The following is a 16,009-nucleotide window of genomic DNA, read 5'->3' on the forward strand; positions in this document are numbered from 1 at the left end:
GGGGCCTTTTGGTTCCACCCATATCAGTCAGCCCCCAAGTACGTCAGTCAGTCAGCGAATGCGAGCCAACGAATGTTGTCCGTTTGTCCGGGAGGCTGTCCGTCCGTCCGTCCTTCTGTCCGTTTGTCCGCTTGTCTGTCCACTGCACATGCAATGGCCCTGGTATCGCCTCCTGGGACTCTCAGTTCTCGGCGGGATGGAATCGGCATGCGATACCAGAGAGTTGGACAGCGGATTGGGGAGGTCGGGGGATGGGGAGTCGGAGCTGCAGTGTAGACACCCGGCGAATCAGAAATGCCAGAATTGAAATCGCATTTTAAATCATCTCTCAGTGGAGCTGCTCCTTCTTCGGCCTCCTCGTCCACATGATTCACAGTCACAATCGCCTCAAATCTCGAATAACAAATCGCATAATTACGGGGCAGCGGCTGTCCATTGCCTGCCCTCTCCCTCTCTCTTTCTCTAGCGATCAGTGCATCCCGCTCTAGTCTTCTGCCTGGCAGCCAAAAGAAGACGAAGGAGCAGAAGACTCGAGATGGCGATGCAGTGCAGATATGAAATATTTTAGCTAAATGGCAGCCAAAGAAATAAAAATGTGGGATTGAAGCGTATAAATCAGCGGGCACTCGCTCCCTCTCCCTCTTGAGCCCTCTCCCCGTCTCTTTCGCTCCTCTGGAGGCTTCATTAATATGGGGATGTGTGTATGTGAAGCATAAAATCAACCTGAGGCGATAAATTGAAACGATTTTTGCACTGAACACGCAATTAGTTCTCCTCTAGTCCCGTCCTAACCCTCTTACCCAAACTCACATCTAGAGATTGAAAGAAGAATCTGAAATAAAAATGATTCCAATGACATCTGAGAAATTGTTTTGATTTCGCTGTACAAAATGAGTGGTTCTGATTCAGCGCCTGTCCCCTTTTCGATCCAACAAACTGATGGCTAATGACACAGGAAATGTGTGCAATCTTATCAAGATTGTGCCCCTAGGAACGTGTCCAAAGATAGTTGCCTTCGTAGATTAAAATTATGCCAGATTAATTTATCGATAATTATAGATTTTCCCCAACCAGTTTGGATCCCTCCTTGTAATACAAAAGAGATCCTGATAAGGACAACAAGTGTTTAGCACATTATACATACAGGTTGCGTGCTAAAGTGGTTCTAATAGTTTTACAATAATGATAGCGGAAGCTTAAATACCCTTGCAGTGTGAACTTAAGTGTAGAACCGACAACAGAAATCTATATTTCCGTTTTAAAATCAAAACAAACAACACCTGACTTAAACCGGTTAATGGTGTTAACGCAATGTAAGTGCTACTTTGAAATAATCGGTTAAATGGTTATATCGATAGGCAAGTCATTTAGTTCCTTTCTGTCATAATAGTTGAAATAATGTAATGTAATGTACAAGCTTTTATGGGTGATTCTAATATAGGTGGGGATATAAATTTCAAACGGATTAACTTTTTCTAAGATCCGGATCTTCCCTTCAAGGAAGTGAAATGTTATGTTAGGATTTTGGATGAATATTCGCAGATGTTTACAACTTATATATAGCACTGTTAATAATAATATATTGTTAAAACGTCGTTACAATAATTTCACGTATTTCTGTTTTATCTCATATAATATTATTTATTTTTTATATTTACATTTAAATATATTTATCATATTTGAAAAGAAATCTGTACGATAAATTCGTTGACTAAATTTATAGCATTTTAGCCTTATAGCTTTAAACTGAGAGTAAGTAATCTTTATAAGAAGAAGGAACACAATAAGGGATATAAATAAATGATTTTTCACAAGTCAACTTTATTGTTAAAACTAAATTTATTTTAATATTTTCTTCAAATGTATTTCCGGGAGTTGTTTAAAAGCGAAGTTTCAATACCTGAAATTGTTAATGGTGTGTGAAGCGTTCTCTTTTAATATTTCTGTTCATTTATTGAAACAAGTTATTCTCTTTTTGACCAAGAAGGTAAAAAAGTTTATAATGATAAATATAATAGATAATAGATAATAGTCATTCTGGGTACAAAAAATCAAATCGGAAACGAATTCTTTAAATTACTGAAATATTTTTTTTAAATAAATTTGTGTTCAACTAATACGTATAATTAACGAAATGTATTCCTTAACTTTATAAGAATGTTAATATTCGTTTAACTTTTATATTTATACCTACACTTAAGTTTTAAATTTCTCTCAAATGAAATCGTCGAAAAGGTTATAGCTCAAAAAGCACTCAAAATTCGAACATTTCTCTCTCACTTGCAACCGAGCTCGAATTTCGAACTTGTGCGAGAGAAGCATCGCGTCGCGTTGCCGTATGGTTGCTTGTGAAAAGTGCGCTGTGAAATAATAAGTATTATTTAACAATTATATTTAAATTTAAACGTAACAAAACATTAAAAGTGTTGAACACAAGTGCCCAAGATTCACTTCACTCGAAAGTACTCAGGTGTATTAGGTCCGCATTACAATTTTCTATTACTTGCTTAGGTAAGTGAACAAAACACATTATTTACAAAAGGATCTATCATAATACATATATTTTCCCTTAAAGTTAAATAACGTTTTAATTATAATTGTACCCTATTCTACAAATAACCTTATTTGGTTGTATTTATTAGTTTAACTTAGATTTGTTGCATAGTCTGGTTGCATGCCAATCGAAATCAGCTGTTTGATTGTTGCCGAACCCAGGGACGTAGGCACCAGAGTGAAGGGCAAAATCGGAAAATTGACTTATTAAAATTTTCAAAAATTATAGGTATCTATCTGACTATTATTTATTTACTTAACATAAGAACATTTTTTAATAATCTATAACATTTTTTATAAGGAATATCCATAAACTATACATCTTACGCACATATTTGCAACCCCCATCCGAAAGCCACTGCTCACAGCGTGTTTTAAAAGTTCGAAAACTGAGAGAGAGCGCGAGAGCCTACACCGGTTTACGCTCTCGAGCATTTGAGTTATTTCGAAAGTTGGTTGAGTAAATTCGAATTAAACGAGTCAATGAAGAAATGTATGTATGACCGTTAAAGATTTAAAAACGAATCGAAAAATACTTGTGAGCGCGTAAACACTGTTACAATGAATTTCAGAATGGCTTTAATGATGTATTTTCGTAATAAAAAACTGCATAACTTTCTTTTGCCAGAAGGATTGAAATTGTTTATGTTTATTTGTCTGTTTTTGGTAATATCCATATAAAAATTGATGTTTTTGTAAATTTAGACCTACTTACATATGTACATACATGTGCCATTTATAAAATTATTCAAAAACACTTGTATTTTATTCTATAATTTGGCATTTTGGTTCTTTAAAAACTCTAATTAATTTGTATGTGTTAATTTGTCAAAATGTATGGAATAAATAACGATTTATAGAAACTACCATTTTTTACGACTATAAGCCTATTAAAAAAAATATAAATAATTTAACATAAGGGCTAAACATCATCCAATCTATAACAATTTTTATATTAATTTTTTGTATGCCAGCTAAAGAGTCGTCCGATTTCCATAAAACCTAATTTAAAATTCCATAGTGTATATTCAAAAAATTTGCTTGTATCATGAATACAGATTTTTCGATATTCCTTATGGAAGCTATATGATTATGTAGCTCGATATTATTATACATTTTTTTAATTCAATCGTTGTTAAGAACTATTCTAAAACTCATGTTTGTATAAACAAAGTTGTTTATTTTTTCATCATTATTTCATGAACTCGAATATTTTTTTGCCAGCTATATATTTAACCCGATATTAATATATTTTTTTTAATTAATCGTTGTTAGAAACTCGAAATTCTAAAAATCATGTTTGTATAAACAAATTTATTATTTTTTCATTATTATTTCATGAATTCTAATTTGAAATTCAAGAGTCTTAAAAACACCGCCTGGAACAAATCATGTCAATATGATAAAACCAACGGCTTAATATTTGTTTCGTTCACTTCTATGGGAGCTATCCTATATAGTCGTCCGATTCCAATTGTGATGCTAATCAAGAATATAGGTATATGCCTTCTGGGGTCTTAGGTATCTCCTTTAAGGGGAGGGTAAGGTCAAATCATGCGAAAAAAGCCATGTTTTTGAGATTTTTTTCCTGACGACATAGTTAAAATTTATTTATTCAACCAACGGTATATTAAGGTATGACATTAGAAGAATGTTTTACCAAATTTTTACAAAAAAATATTAAAAAATGTGGCAATGGTAGCAATTGTCCGGACGTGTCGCCAAAAAAAGTTGAATTGCGGTGCCCCTCATAACTCGGTGCTGGATCATCCGAAATCAAAAAATGAAAATTCATTCGTTAGATAATAGTTCGCCCCAGGTAACGCTGTAAAGTTTTTTTGAAAATTGCAATTTTTTAATTTTTTGGAAGATTTTGAAGTGAAAAACACAATTTTTTGGGAAAAAATCGGTAATTTTTTCATTGCAAAATCAAAATTATGAACAAAAAAAAAAAAAACTCGACAGCGTTACCTCGTAAAATATGTACAGAAATAGTATTTAAAATTTCAAAAGGATCGGTGCAGTAGTTTTGAAGTTATTAGGGGCACCGACTTTGAAAATAGCGTGTTCGGCAAAATCGATTCAAAGTATTTTTATACGTGAAAATACGCCCAAATACGGTTGTTTAAAACGCTGTAACTCCGTTAGTTTGACTTTAATTGACTCAAAATTTTTACACAATGTTCTCGACATATTAATCATTCAGAAAAAAATAAAAAAAAAAATATTAAAAAAAAATTTTTAAAACCTTACCCTCCCCTTAATGCATTGCAAACATCTGACTGAAATCATAATACCCTCTATCAGGGTGTAAAAATAAATATTTAGCTCGTTCATAAGAAGCCATGAAACTAAAAAATTAGTCAATTAAGATATATACAAGTATACGATATATAAATTTCCTTCTCATTTATAGGAACGCAAATGGTAATTTGTAGTTTTAGAACAATCCAAAATGTGAATTTGTATTTTTACATGTTTTTGTTGTTCAGATTCTGTGACTTCTGCCTTTCGGGGAGGAGTGTAGATTCTTTCAACTCGAGCGCAAGACTGTTTGGGAACCAAAGAGAACGGAAAGGAAAACAAAAATTTGTGTTCCCTGTCTCGCTCGCTCCTCGTTCTCCATCTGAGTGTCAATCAATCACCTGTCAGATTGGCCACGCTCACTGGCCATCGGGATACACAGGCATCGGGCGAATACCCACTCACATGGGCAATATTCTTGCCAGCATCGGGAAGATACATACGAACTCTCGAATCAACCATGGCCGAGGTTCGTTTGCTTGAAATGGTGGACTTTGATTCAATTGGATTGGACAAAACGGCTTCGATTTTTTTAACAAAACGTTTTAAATTGTCCAGGAGATAATTGTATATTGTTAACTAGTCTTAAAATTGTTCTCTTTAAATTTGAAATTATTATTTTTTTAATTTTATATTATTTTTTGATTCCCTCTGCTTAAAGATACCAGTTATAGTTAACGTTTTGAACTGAAGACTTATCAGTAAACTCCTTTCTCACGTTTCAACGTGCCTAAACCGTCAAACCATTTTTCTGTTTCAACGCTTTTGTCTAGCGTTTCCTTTAGGCTCTTTTCTGTTTTCAAAATTTATCGAATGGCAGGACAATGGCAAGAGTGCGGAGCGGGCAATGAAACAGAAGCGAAACACAAATAAATAAGGATAATAGCAGAGCTACAAAGAAGGAGAAGCCGACAAATGCCTACGAAAAGGGGTGGTTGTGGGTCGATGGGCTGGTTGGTGGAGTTTTCTGTGGGCGGATGGGGGCGCCTCACGAAAGGCAATTAAAAAATATTTAAACTGCCAACTGTAAGGGTCTCGGACCCGTTTCTGACTGACTGACTGGGCTGACGCCTTCGAGGCAGAGTCACTGCCCCCAAAAAGGGGGCGGGGTGTTTAAAAACGGGGGCTAAAGGAAATTTATGCATACTTTCCTCGCCTTAACTTGGCCGGATCCCTGCTCTTGTTTTTCCCTCCGAAGTATTCCTTTTGTTTTTTCCCCGCTTTATTTTTTTTTTTCCCCGCCACCAACATTTCTGCAGACCCGTAGCAAAATCAGTTTGAGTTGTGTGATTGTGTACGTGAGCATAACGGTTAAAATGGCCAAGGACGGGCCAGTCCACCCCCAATGGCCACCCCCTGTCAGAATTGATTGATTGAATTGCCACTTTATGAAATTTGTGAGTCTTCGGAGATGTGCGTGGAAATTCGTGTTCTCGTCTTCGTCTTCGTCTTCTCTTTCGCCTGCCATTTCTCTGGGGGTGGTTTCCACCCGGTGGGTGGGTGTTCGTTTTGGCTGTGCGGCTCTCGGAGGGTTGCTTCTGCTGATTTGTGTTTGTGTGCGCTTTGGCTAACAATTTGCAGCATAAAATACATAAAATTATGTGCAGCGCTGAGGCGGCCATTAAACTTGATAGATTTATGACAGACAGCAGCCAAAGCGGTATCCAAAAACAAAGCGAAAGTGTCGGGGGTGGGAGTCGTTTGGGGGGGTTGGCCCCCCAGAGTCCAACCCCCGTTAAGATATAGCTGATTAAAATTGCAAAATTGTCCAAATGAGATTTAACGGCCAACGGAGGGGGAGCAGCTCTCGCAAATGTCAACGATTTGTCTTGGAGTGCCTGACTTTGTTGGCTTAAACCTGAGGGCTTCCGATAATTCTTTTAGATGAAGTTTTTTTCCGTTTACAAAGGGAATATCTCTAATCGTATTTTAAATAATTTGAAATATCTTTAATATAAAAATGAACTTATATAAATTCAAACCTTAGTACTATAACAAGTTATGTGTTAGTTACTTTAAGTCAGCTATTGCTCTTAAGTTTTGCCCTAATAACCTCTGTTAATCCTTCCTTTGAAAACATAATTTCAATATAAAATCGATAAACTTTAATCTCTTTTTGGCCTGCCTGAGGCCCTATTCGCCCTCGCTGCCCCTCGAAAAAGGTTATGAAAAAGGATCCAATTTGAATGCAAAATAGAATGGAATAGAAGGCTTATTAGAATAAATTGCAAAAATTAAGAGCCGGCCAAGTAAATGAACCCATCCGGACAACGAATCGAGTGGAGGTGAGCGGGTTTCCACAGCCAACTCCACTTTCCCTCTGAGCTGGCAATTACAAAATGATTGAATGGTAATTTCAGCGAGAAAAGTTGGCTTCTGCCTTTTGTATTTCGGGCCTATGGGATTGTTTGGGTGCGTTTGTGTGTGACTGGCATAAATTCCCATTATTTATGGGGGGCTGTAACTGTTTGTGATATTTTATTTCGCGCAAGGATAGCGAAGGATAATTTGCGCACCCAAAACAAACAGAGCCAACCAAAACGAACCAAAAAAAAAAAAAAAAAAGCGAAACTTAACAAAGAAAAAGCGTCCTGAATGTTTGGAATTAATTGCCCAAGCTCCTCCAATCACAAACAGAAGAAGAAGCTAAGAGAAAGGGAGGAAAAAAATGTTTTAATTAATAAAATTGAATGTGTGCGAAAATTGAAAGGATTTTTCCGGCCCTTCTTGGTGACGCTGTTGTTGTTGCGGCATTCATCTTCGGCGCTCATTCGCAGGCTTTCCTCATTGGTCTCATTTTGTATGCAAATGATTTATGCCAGAAAGTGTCCCGGCCGCAGAGTCGGGGCCAAAAACTGGATTAGAGAGTGCCAGCGCCGGCTCATTTCGATTCCCACCCGCCAAAACTTTTCCACCCATCGCAAATGAGCGGACATGGCCGGAAAACTTTTTTCCCTCAACTCTGGTGGCGGTCGCCTACAATTTCTCAATTGCCAGAGGGGTATCTGTGTTTGTGACTGGACGGACGGGTGGTGGGTTCTTTTAAATATTTACTTAACATCCTATTATCCCCACGCGGACGTCGACGAGGACGAGGACAGCCAGCGAACCACGACCCGGGCTTGTATCAACATTTAAAACGATAAACTTGCCACACACACACACACACAGACACCCGACCGAGAAAAATGCAAAAAGGACGAAGGACACGTCTTGTCTGTCACACCAAAATGTCACCGCGGGGTGAATTACTGGCAGACCGAGAGAGAAAAATGCTGAACAACAAAAATTCTTGGTTTCTGGGAAAATGGTGTTGGTCTGGGAAATACCCTTATAGGTGAACAAAGAACACGTAAAACACTAAAATCCCAATACATAACTAATAATTTCAGCTGATAGTTTATTTATTTTTAATAGAACTTTCCCTATCAAAATAATTAAAATTTAGGGTAAGCCTTAAATTAAAATCTTCGTTGAAATAAGTTGAAAGAATCATTCAAACGGCAAAGAATGCCCTGTCATAAGAGAAGTTCTTCATTTAGAGTTAACTTTCACTTAAATTTAATCATGTTTTAAAACTAAATAGATAGAGAACAACTACTGTCACTACTAATCAACTTTAAATAATTCTTAAACGAGGTTAAACTGATTACTTAAAAATAAAAATCTGACCACTTATTTCAGTGTATTAGGCGTTGTGGTCACTGAAAAAAAATTCGATAGAAAGATTCCCCTAAAACAAAGGCGCTGCTCTATGCCCATGTGTGAGCGGGACAACATCAGACAGGACACGCGCCCCTCACACAAACAAAGCGACACAAAACAAACGATGTTCGGGGATATACAGAGCAGCCGAGAAAGAGACAGCGATAGGCGATGCGAGAGAGACGGAGCGAGAGTGGGGGGAAATGTGCCAAGCGTGTGAGTGATTTATGGCGCTGCGAGTGACGAGGACGAACCAGAATTCTTCAGGATAATGCCGACATAACGAGATTGTTTTATGTACACATTTTCTCCTTGTTTGCGCCGTCGTTTCGTTGTCGTTGTTGGCTTTCGGATCCTGGTTTTGTGGAGGGGTGTGTGGGTGTTGGGGTATTCGTAGGTGGAGTCGGATCCCGTTATGTGTACACATAATGACACTTTTCGCTGACTATTCCCATTCTGTTGTTCTGTTGTGTTGAGCACTGCGAATGGGGGCGAGATATATATATGTATATACGAGTATGTTGTCTGCGGAGGTGTGTGTGTGTACCTTATCAGTTTATATAACCTGGCTCGTCGGTGGGCGTACTTATGCCCAAAGGACCTTCAATCAAATCCGTAATCCTCATTCAGTGCGTTAATGAGCTTCTCATTAATTTGTCACCCACGAGGGCTCACCTGATATTTTGTTTATGCCCCCAAGCCGAGAATCGAATGGAGGTCCTCGAAATGGTTGTTACTTAAGCTGGATGGATGCCGTAGCATAAGGATTTTACCCTATTAAGTGCTTTGATTTGTGGTAAAAGCAACTGGCTTGAAAAAAAAAGTCATAAAAACCTAATAGTTACTCATTTTTAAAGTTATGGTGCCAAACGAGAAAATACTTTAACGGATTCTTCTGTACTAAAATATGAAAAATAAAACCAATCGAATGTTCTAAATATATTTTATTGCGAAACAAACAATTTTAAACGTTAAAATAAAATTGAACGTTTTACGATAAAACCCATTTTTCTTAAATTCCAAACACTGTTCATTAGATTCATAAATATGATAGTTTCCCATATAACCAAATAAATTGTATACTTAACTCAACTTGGCATCCCCCAATAATTATTAAAAGTGAAATTAAGAAAACAAAGCACAACAGAAATATACAAATTTCGTTTGTTAAGTGCACGATTTACGACTTTGTTTAGTTTTGCCGGCCATTTTATGTATGGTAACAAGCCAGAGATGCATGATTCATTCCATTCAGAGTATTTGGGCCTGCGTTCGTGTCCTTCTGGTCCTGTGTGATATATTCTTCATAATTCCTAATTTCCGGCTAAAAATAATTCTAAACATTAAGTAGAAATTATTTGAAAAACTTTTCGCTCCGACTTGTAAATTTACAACTAAACTGAGCAGCCGAGCCAACGGAAAACCAAACCGGGAAAGGAGTCCCCTGCCGACCACCCCGACACCCTCAACCCCCCTTCGACCACCGACTTACGTCGATACAAACAAATTCTCATTAATGGAAGAGAAGACTGTAGCTGGAAACTGAGCTGAGAGCTGAGCTAACCCAGAATTGGTACACCGAAAAATAAGTTAAATCTTTTTTTTTTAATTAAATTTTAAATGCTGATATATTTTACTAAATAGCATTCAATTTTGAAAACGTAATGTATATATTTGATAACATACAAATTCACAAAATGCACGAATGGTTTTAGACGGGCTGAATAATTAAACAAAACCAAGAAGTTAAGAAAGAAACCTAAACTTATTGTTCACAATAAAGGAGCAATTGTTCAACACTAATTTTGCTTAGTGTGCCCAAAGCGAAATTTGCAGCATGTAAATGAGTCGGGCTTGGGTTATCAAGTGGGTGTGGGATTGGATGGGAGCCGGTTGTTAGCCGGGGGGTTGGAGGCGAACAAAATATGATTTTGACAGAAAACAACAAAACAAAATCCATAATTCAGGATAAAACATAATTCCACACAGCAACAGGAGCGACAGAGGGGTAGAAGGGGAGTGAGGGAAGCGAGGGAATCGAGGGGCAGGGGTACATCCCACACAGATGCACAAGAAAAAGGAAAAGTCTGGATGGAAAGCGGCGAAAAAACAACAACATTATGAATTACGGTACAATGGCGGGAAAAGGCAAATGAGCAGCAGCGAAAAGGGGCAGCGGGTTGGTTCGGGGGTGAGTGAGGAGCAGTTACAGTTATTTATTAAATCCCTTTACGCATTTTCATAATAATTTCACAAAATATTTTAAATGCGATGGCGACGTTGGTCGGGTGGTTTCGTTTCGTTCGTTTTTTAAGGCTTTCCTCTCCGGGAAGCGATGTCTGCCTGCCACCGGGTGATTCATGTCAGAGCCTGGCTGTTTGAATCATTAAACTTTTATGCAAGAAAGGAGCAGCGCCAGCGAACAGCACTCATCATAAACAGGACAAACGAGCGTGAATTTAATCCCTTTTGGCACAACGAAATCATATTTTTTCTTGCGCTCAGCGAAAATACGAGTATAAAGCAAGCAAATGCTCGAAACAAAAAGAAATGGAAACGGAGTTGGGAGAAAGCAATTGGTCCTAGAAATTCGGCTCTAGTGACTTAGTCTGCACTGTAAAATATTTTGGAAGATTGAGGCTCAGGTTTATTTTAAGCCGTTAAAGCCAAAGGAATAATTTTAAATTAAATGCCAACAAAGTATATAAGGTAAAAAGTAGACCATATATAATTCAGTCATAGTATTTAAATTTCTTATAAAACTTGAAGTCTTTATTTTTGAAGAAAGTAACAATTATTTTTGGAAATTTCATAAAGATATATGTACTCGTACATATATGAATGTTAAAGTGGTAAGAAAATGTTTGTCATTCTGGGTAAAATCAGATTTTTTAAAAACAAAGTGTTTACGGTAAGGAAACAGTTTGAAAACCCGCTTCTTTCTAAAGTTTTGTTTTTAGTCTGATTAATTTTCACATAATTTAGTTTATTCTAGAGATTTGTACGCAATATCCTTTTAAACCTAGTGTAGGGCATTTCGAGACGAAATACGCAGAAGGAGGAGTGAAAATGAAAATGACAGCACGAAAAATAATTCTAATCTCCTCATGAATATTCCTTTTGCATTTTCATTTTGCAAAGAGCGCCCGGCCAGAGCGTAAACCATCAACAAAAAGGACAACACCAGAGCGGCGTTGCACGGACGATGGGGCGGGGGATGGGGGAGTGGGGTGTTGGGGCTGATGCGTAAGCTGAAGAAATACGACGACGTCACTGTGGGAAAAGGGGGCTGGGGTCGGAAAAGCAGAATCAGGGTGAAGCAGTTGGCTAAACGTACAATGGCAAAAAATATATATACCCCGGCAGCCGTTTGTTATTTTATTTTATTTGAGCTCTGCAGCTACGGTGGCACTGCACTGAAACAAATGCTTGTTATCAAGGATATGTAGCAAAATGGCTTAAATGAGTTTTCCTATTTGGGGTATCATAAAAAGCTTACTCGCTATGTTTCTTCCAAGTGGATTATAGTCATTTGAATGAAACCCTTGAATTCATTTTCTGAAACTACCTTTTCTCTCAGTGTACTGTCCCCTCCCCTTCACTCCGGTGTCCGGCATTTCTCTGATGGGCAGTCGTCGTTCAAGTGCCGCAGTTGCCAGCTTCGTCGTCATCCTCGCTTTGGGTCGGCCATGGACGCCATCGAAATTATAAACTTGGCTGCTAAAGAAGGTTAAGTGATAAATTAACGCCACTGCCCCCCGGTCTCCGCCGGCCATCTTTTCTGGTTCTGGCTAGGATTGGAGTGGACTGGAGCTCCGGACGCGAATGGGAATGCTTTATGCACGAGTGGACCTTTTAGTTTATTGTTATTTTCAGAAGGAGTCGGGCTAAAAAGGAGCTCAGCTTGAATCGAATAATTACGAAAAGTGGCCCAGAAATTAAACAAGGGACGTACTTAGTTTTTGTGGAGGCTGTACTTATGTTTCACCCCCATCGAGTATCAATCTCATTTGACTTAGGTTAGCTAATTAAGGACTCAACAGCCTTCAGCACAAGGGTCCTTATAAAAGCTTAAATAAATAATGAAGATACAGTTTATATAATAACCTTTTAACTTGGTTGTACTAAAAGCAATCTATTTCACAAACGGATCATCACATAGGCTTTTATACTTTTGCTTGTTTCTTATTAAAATATTCCCGAAAACCCCGTTTTGTGAAATGGTGGAATCTTGACCTTAGTTTCTCACCGAAACTTTCCTCGATATTAATTGAATCATCCAAACAAAGCAGCGACGTTAATTTGGAGATAATAAGTGGATTCTGTATTCTTGTTAACGCCACTCAAGAGCTGGAAATGATGTGCATCTGCAACATACGCTGCTGCTTCTTCTCCAGCTTGGTATTCTTCTCCCTCGTTTACTACTACAACGATGTGATGGTGGACTACCTGATCTTCGAGGAGCACCACCTGGGCGAGAGCTACTTCGTGAACACCAGGGGCTGTCGCATGCTGACCATGGTTCCCGACGACCGCGACGTGATGTTCCTGTGGCGCGGCCTGCAGAGGGAATACTGTGCCAGCGACCTGGACCTCACGTCCTTCAGCAACTGGGACTTCAACTACCTGCGGACGGAGGTGAACATGGAGTTCATAGAGCCGCGGTACGGAGTGCAGAGCTTGGAGGGCTTCAAGTGCCAGTATCACGTTGTGGAGCGGAGCACGGACTTCGACAACCGATTCTTGTACAGCCGGGAGTTTCCCCTTCTGGTGGATGGCAACAACACGATCGAGCCAAATGCGGATATCATAAGAGCCGAGTGCTTCCTTAACCAAACGCGCATCTACAACGGAGTCCACTTCTACGTGCGACCACCTGACGAGTGGCAGCGCCACATCCAAGGCCTTCCACCCCTGAAGTCCGCCTTCGATCCCGGCAGTCTGTCTGTGCTGATCGTGGGCCTGGACTCCATCTCGCAGATGCACTTCTCGAGGAGCATGGCGCGCGTGGCCAACTTCCTGCTCTCCCTGCCGCACGTGGAGCTCAAGGGCTTCAACCGGCTGGGGAACAACACCTTCGACAGCCTGATGCCCCTGCTGAGCGGACTGAGTGGTTCGGAGATGAGGGAGCTCACCTCGGATCTCAAGACCCTGGACAGCTGCCCCTTTATCTGGAAGCTGTTCCGACAGGCCGGCTACGAAACTGCTCTGGGTGAGGACAACATCGATAAGACTTTGTTCGCCCAGGGATTCAAGCACCCTCCCACGGACTTCTACCTCCGACCCGCGCTGCTCGAGATGTGGCTGAAGACGAGGACGGACCAGCTGTTCGGCACGCACTGCAACGAGAAGGACAACTACGCCATGGTGCTGCGGGAGTTCCTCTTCAAGCTGCTGCCCCACCACAGCGAGCACAGGTTCTTCACGTTCCTCTGGTGGACGCAGGGCATCGACCACATGTTCAACTACGGCCGGAAGCTGGACAAGCCGTTCCTCAAGATGTTCCAGATGCTGGCCCAGAGCGGCCTGCTGAAGAACACAGTGCTGCTGGTGGTTTCCAATCACGGGTTGAACAAGGGTCGCTTCTTTGACACCGTGCAGGGAAAGGTGGAGGAGGGCCTGCCGCTGGCCGTGCTCTGCTACCCCAGGTGGCTGGAGGAGCGGTATCCCCAGGCGATTGACAACCTTAAGACCAACAACCATCGACTGACAACGGCCTTTGATCTGTACGCCACCTTGTTGGACCTGCGGAACCTGACTTCCCTGGAGGAAGAGCCTCTTCAGAAGCGCACGTCTGAGATGCAGAATCTTCCACGGGGAATCAGTTTGTTCCTTCCCATTCCGGAGAGCAGGAACTGCTCCTTGGCCTCCATTCCCACGGAGTTCTGCCTGTGTCAGCAGCACGGAAACGCCTCCACTTCGGATGGATATGTTCTGCGCGCTGCCCGCCTCATTATTAGGAACATCAACAAGATCCTCTGGACAACCACTCCGCCCTGCGCGACTTTGTTCCTGGATCGAGTGCTCTCTGCCGACAAGTGGCGACGCACGGCGGATGAGCACCAGTTGGAGTTCAAGGTGAAGCTGCTGGCAACTCCAGGAGCGGGACAGTTCGAAGCTGTCGTGAGATACACGGGCTATAAACTAGCAATCGATGGACCCATAAGAAGAGTAAACGATTACGGAAACGATTCCTACTGCATTCAGAACTACCTGATCGAAAAGTTTTGCTTTTGTGTCTGAAGTACATTTTATAGGTATATAAGTATTTTTTACGTATTATTGCAATACCATTTTGTTAATGCTGTTTAAATTATTACATACTAGTTAGATATTTATTATAATTAATTCAAAAGTCTGTGTTTATAGATTGTCTCTTACAGCATCCATGCAAATCCTAGATCCTTTGTGGGCCTAATTACCCCCATAAACATTAGCCAGTTCCTTCGGGTGACATCATTAGCCCATCTGGATGAGCTTGGGCGGAGCTTCAGTCAAGCTGCCAATAGATTTGTGGCTATCTGCTTCCCCACGCATACAGACAGTCCACATCATATGTTCCTCGGAACGATGAGCGCTCGGCGCTGGGTTTAATCTGATGATTTATAGAAAATTTAGGTCGCCATACAGTCGCATTAATTACGCCTCATAATGAGTGATTTATGCGAGAGCTCAGCCTGCCTCGGCGTCTAACTCCGGCCTGCATTATTCCTTCCCCGGATCCCACTTCCTCGCTCGCATCACATCCTGCCGCCATGATAAGAAATGTTTTGCCAACGCCGGCGGCCAGAAAGTCACATTAGCACAAATGCCCGTAATTATGCTTTTTATGATGGCACTCGCTCCCCGTTCCCCGCTTCCCCTCTCCTCTCCCCATCTTCTCCGTTCCTGCGACATTCGGGCCAGGACCTTATCAGCCAAGAGTGTGTGTGTTCGGCTGCTGACTCCCCATAAATGTGTAAAAATTTTACGGCTTTTTAATTCCACTTTTATGTGCAGCCGGCGTCAATCACACAAATATTTATAGTTCCTTTATAATGCGTTTTTCTGACTGATTTATGGACCTCCTGCACAATATCGCAAACCGTCCCGCCTTGTGGTCCTGCATTCGGCGTGTGATTTATGCCTGATTGACAACTCCAGGAAATTTGTGTTAAAAATACGTACAAACATATGAAACTTGATCTTGGTTCCTTGTAAGAGAAGTTTGGGGGTTCTTTTCCAAGTTTTCGAAAATTATCTACGAGGAAAGATAGCACTTTTGAATTCATGACTATTAACCTTCATTATGTGTTATGTTTTGTTAGAGTATTTTAAATTTTATATTATTTAATATGTCTATTTTGGAAATGAAAATTAAGCAAACAATTGATGGTAATTGTGTTTTTGGGAATGAGTACCCAAACTTTCACTTTTCTTTCATTTTGGATTATTAAATTTCTCAGTT

General features: G+C 40.2%; 2 protein-coding genes across 2 annotated transcripts in view; both read left to right on the forward strand.

Annotated features, from left to right (window-relative positions):
• Window positions 1–2,334: 2,334 nt before the first annotated feature.
• The window catches only part of LOC108094398 (zinc finger protein 808), a 38,336-nt gene continuing 24,661 nt past the window's right edge, over window positions 2,335–16,009 (forward strand). The window contains 1 exon segment of the mRNA XM_017194966.2: window positions 2,335–2,511. The gene's annotated coding sequence lies outside the window, so the exon portion shown is untranslated.
• On the forward strand, window positions 12,817–14,920 carry LOC108094399. The gene has a single exon (XM_017194967.2). It carries the CDS (start codon window positions 12,919–12,921, stop codon window positions 14,803–14,805), a length of 1,887 nt encoding a protein of 628 aa, XP_017050456.1. The 5' UTR covers window positions 12,817–12,918; the 3' UTR covers window positions 14,806–14,920.

This window comes from Drosophila ficusphila, unplaced genomic scaffold (genome assembly GCF_018152265.1).
Source record: "Drosophila ficusphila isolate 14025-0441.05 unplaced genomic scaffold, ASM1815226v1 contig_607, whole genome shotgun sequence".
Classification (NCBI taxonomy): domain Eukaryota; kingdom Metazoa; phylum Arthropoda; class Insecta; order Diptera; family Drosophilidae; genus Drosophila; species Drosophila ficusphila.

What these genes read in the sequence shown, in the direction of transcription:
- LOC108094399 (XM_017194967.2), top strand. Translation starts at nt 12,919, where the DNA reads ATGATGTGCATCTGCAACATACGCTGCTGCTTCTTCTCCAGCTTGGTA.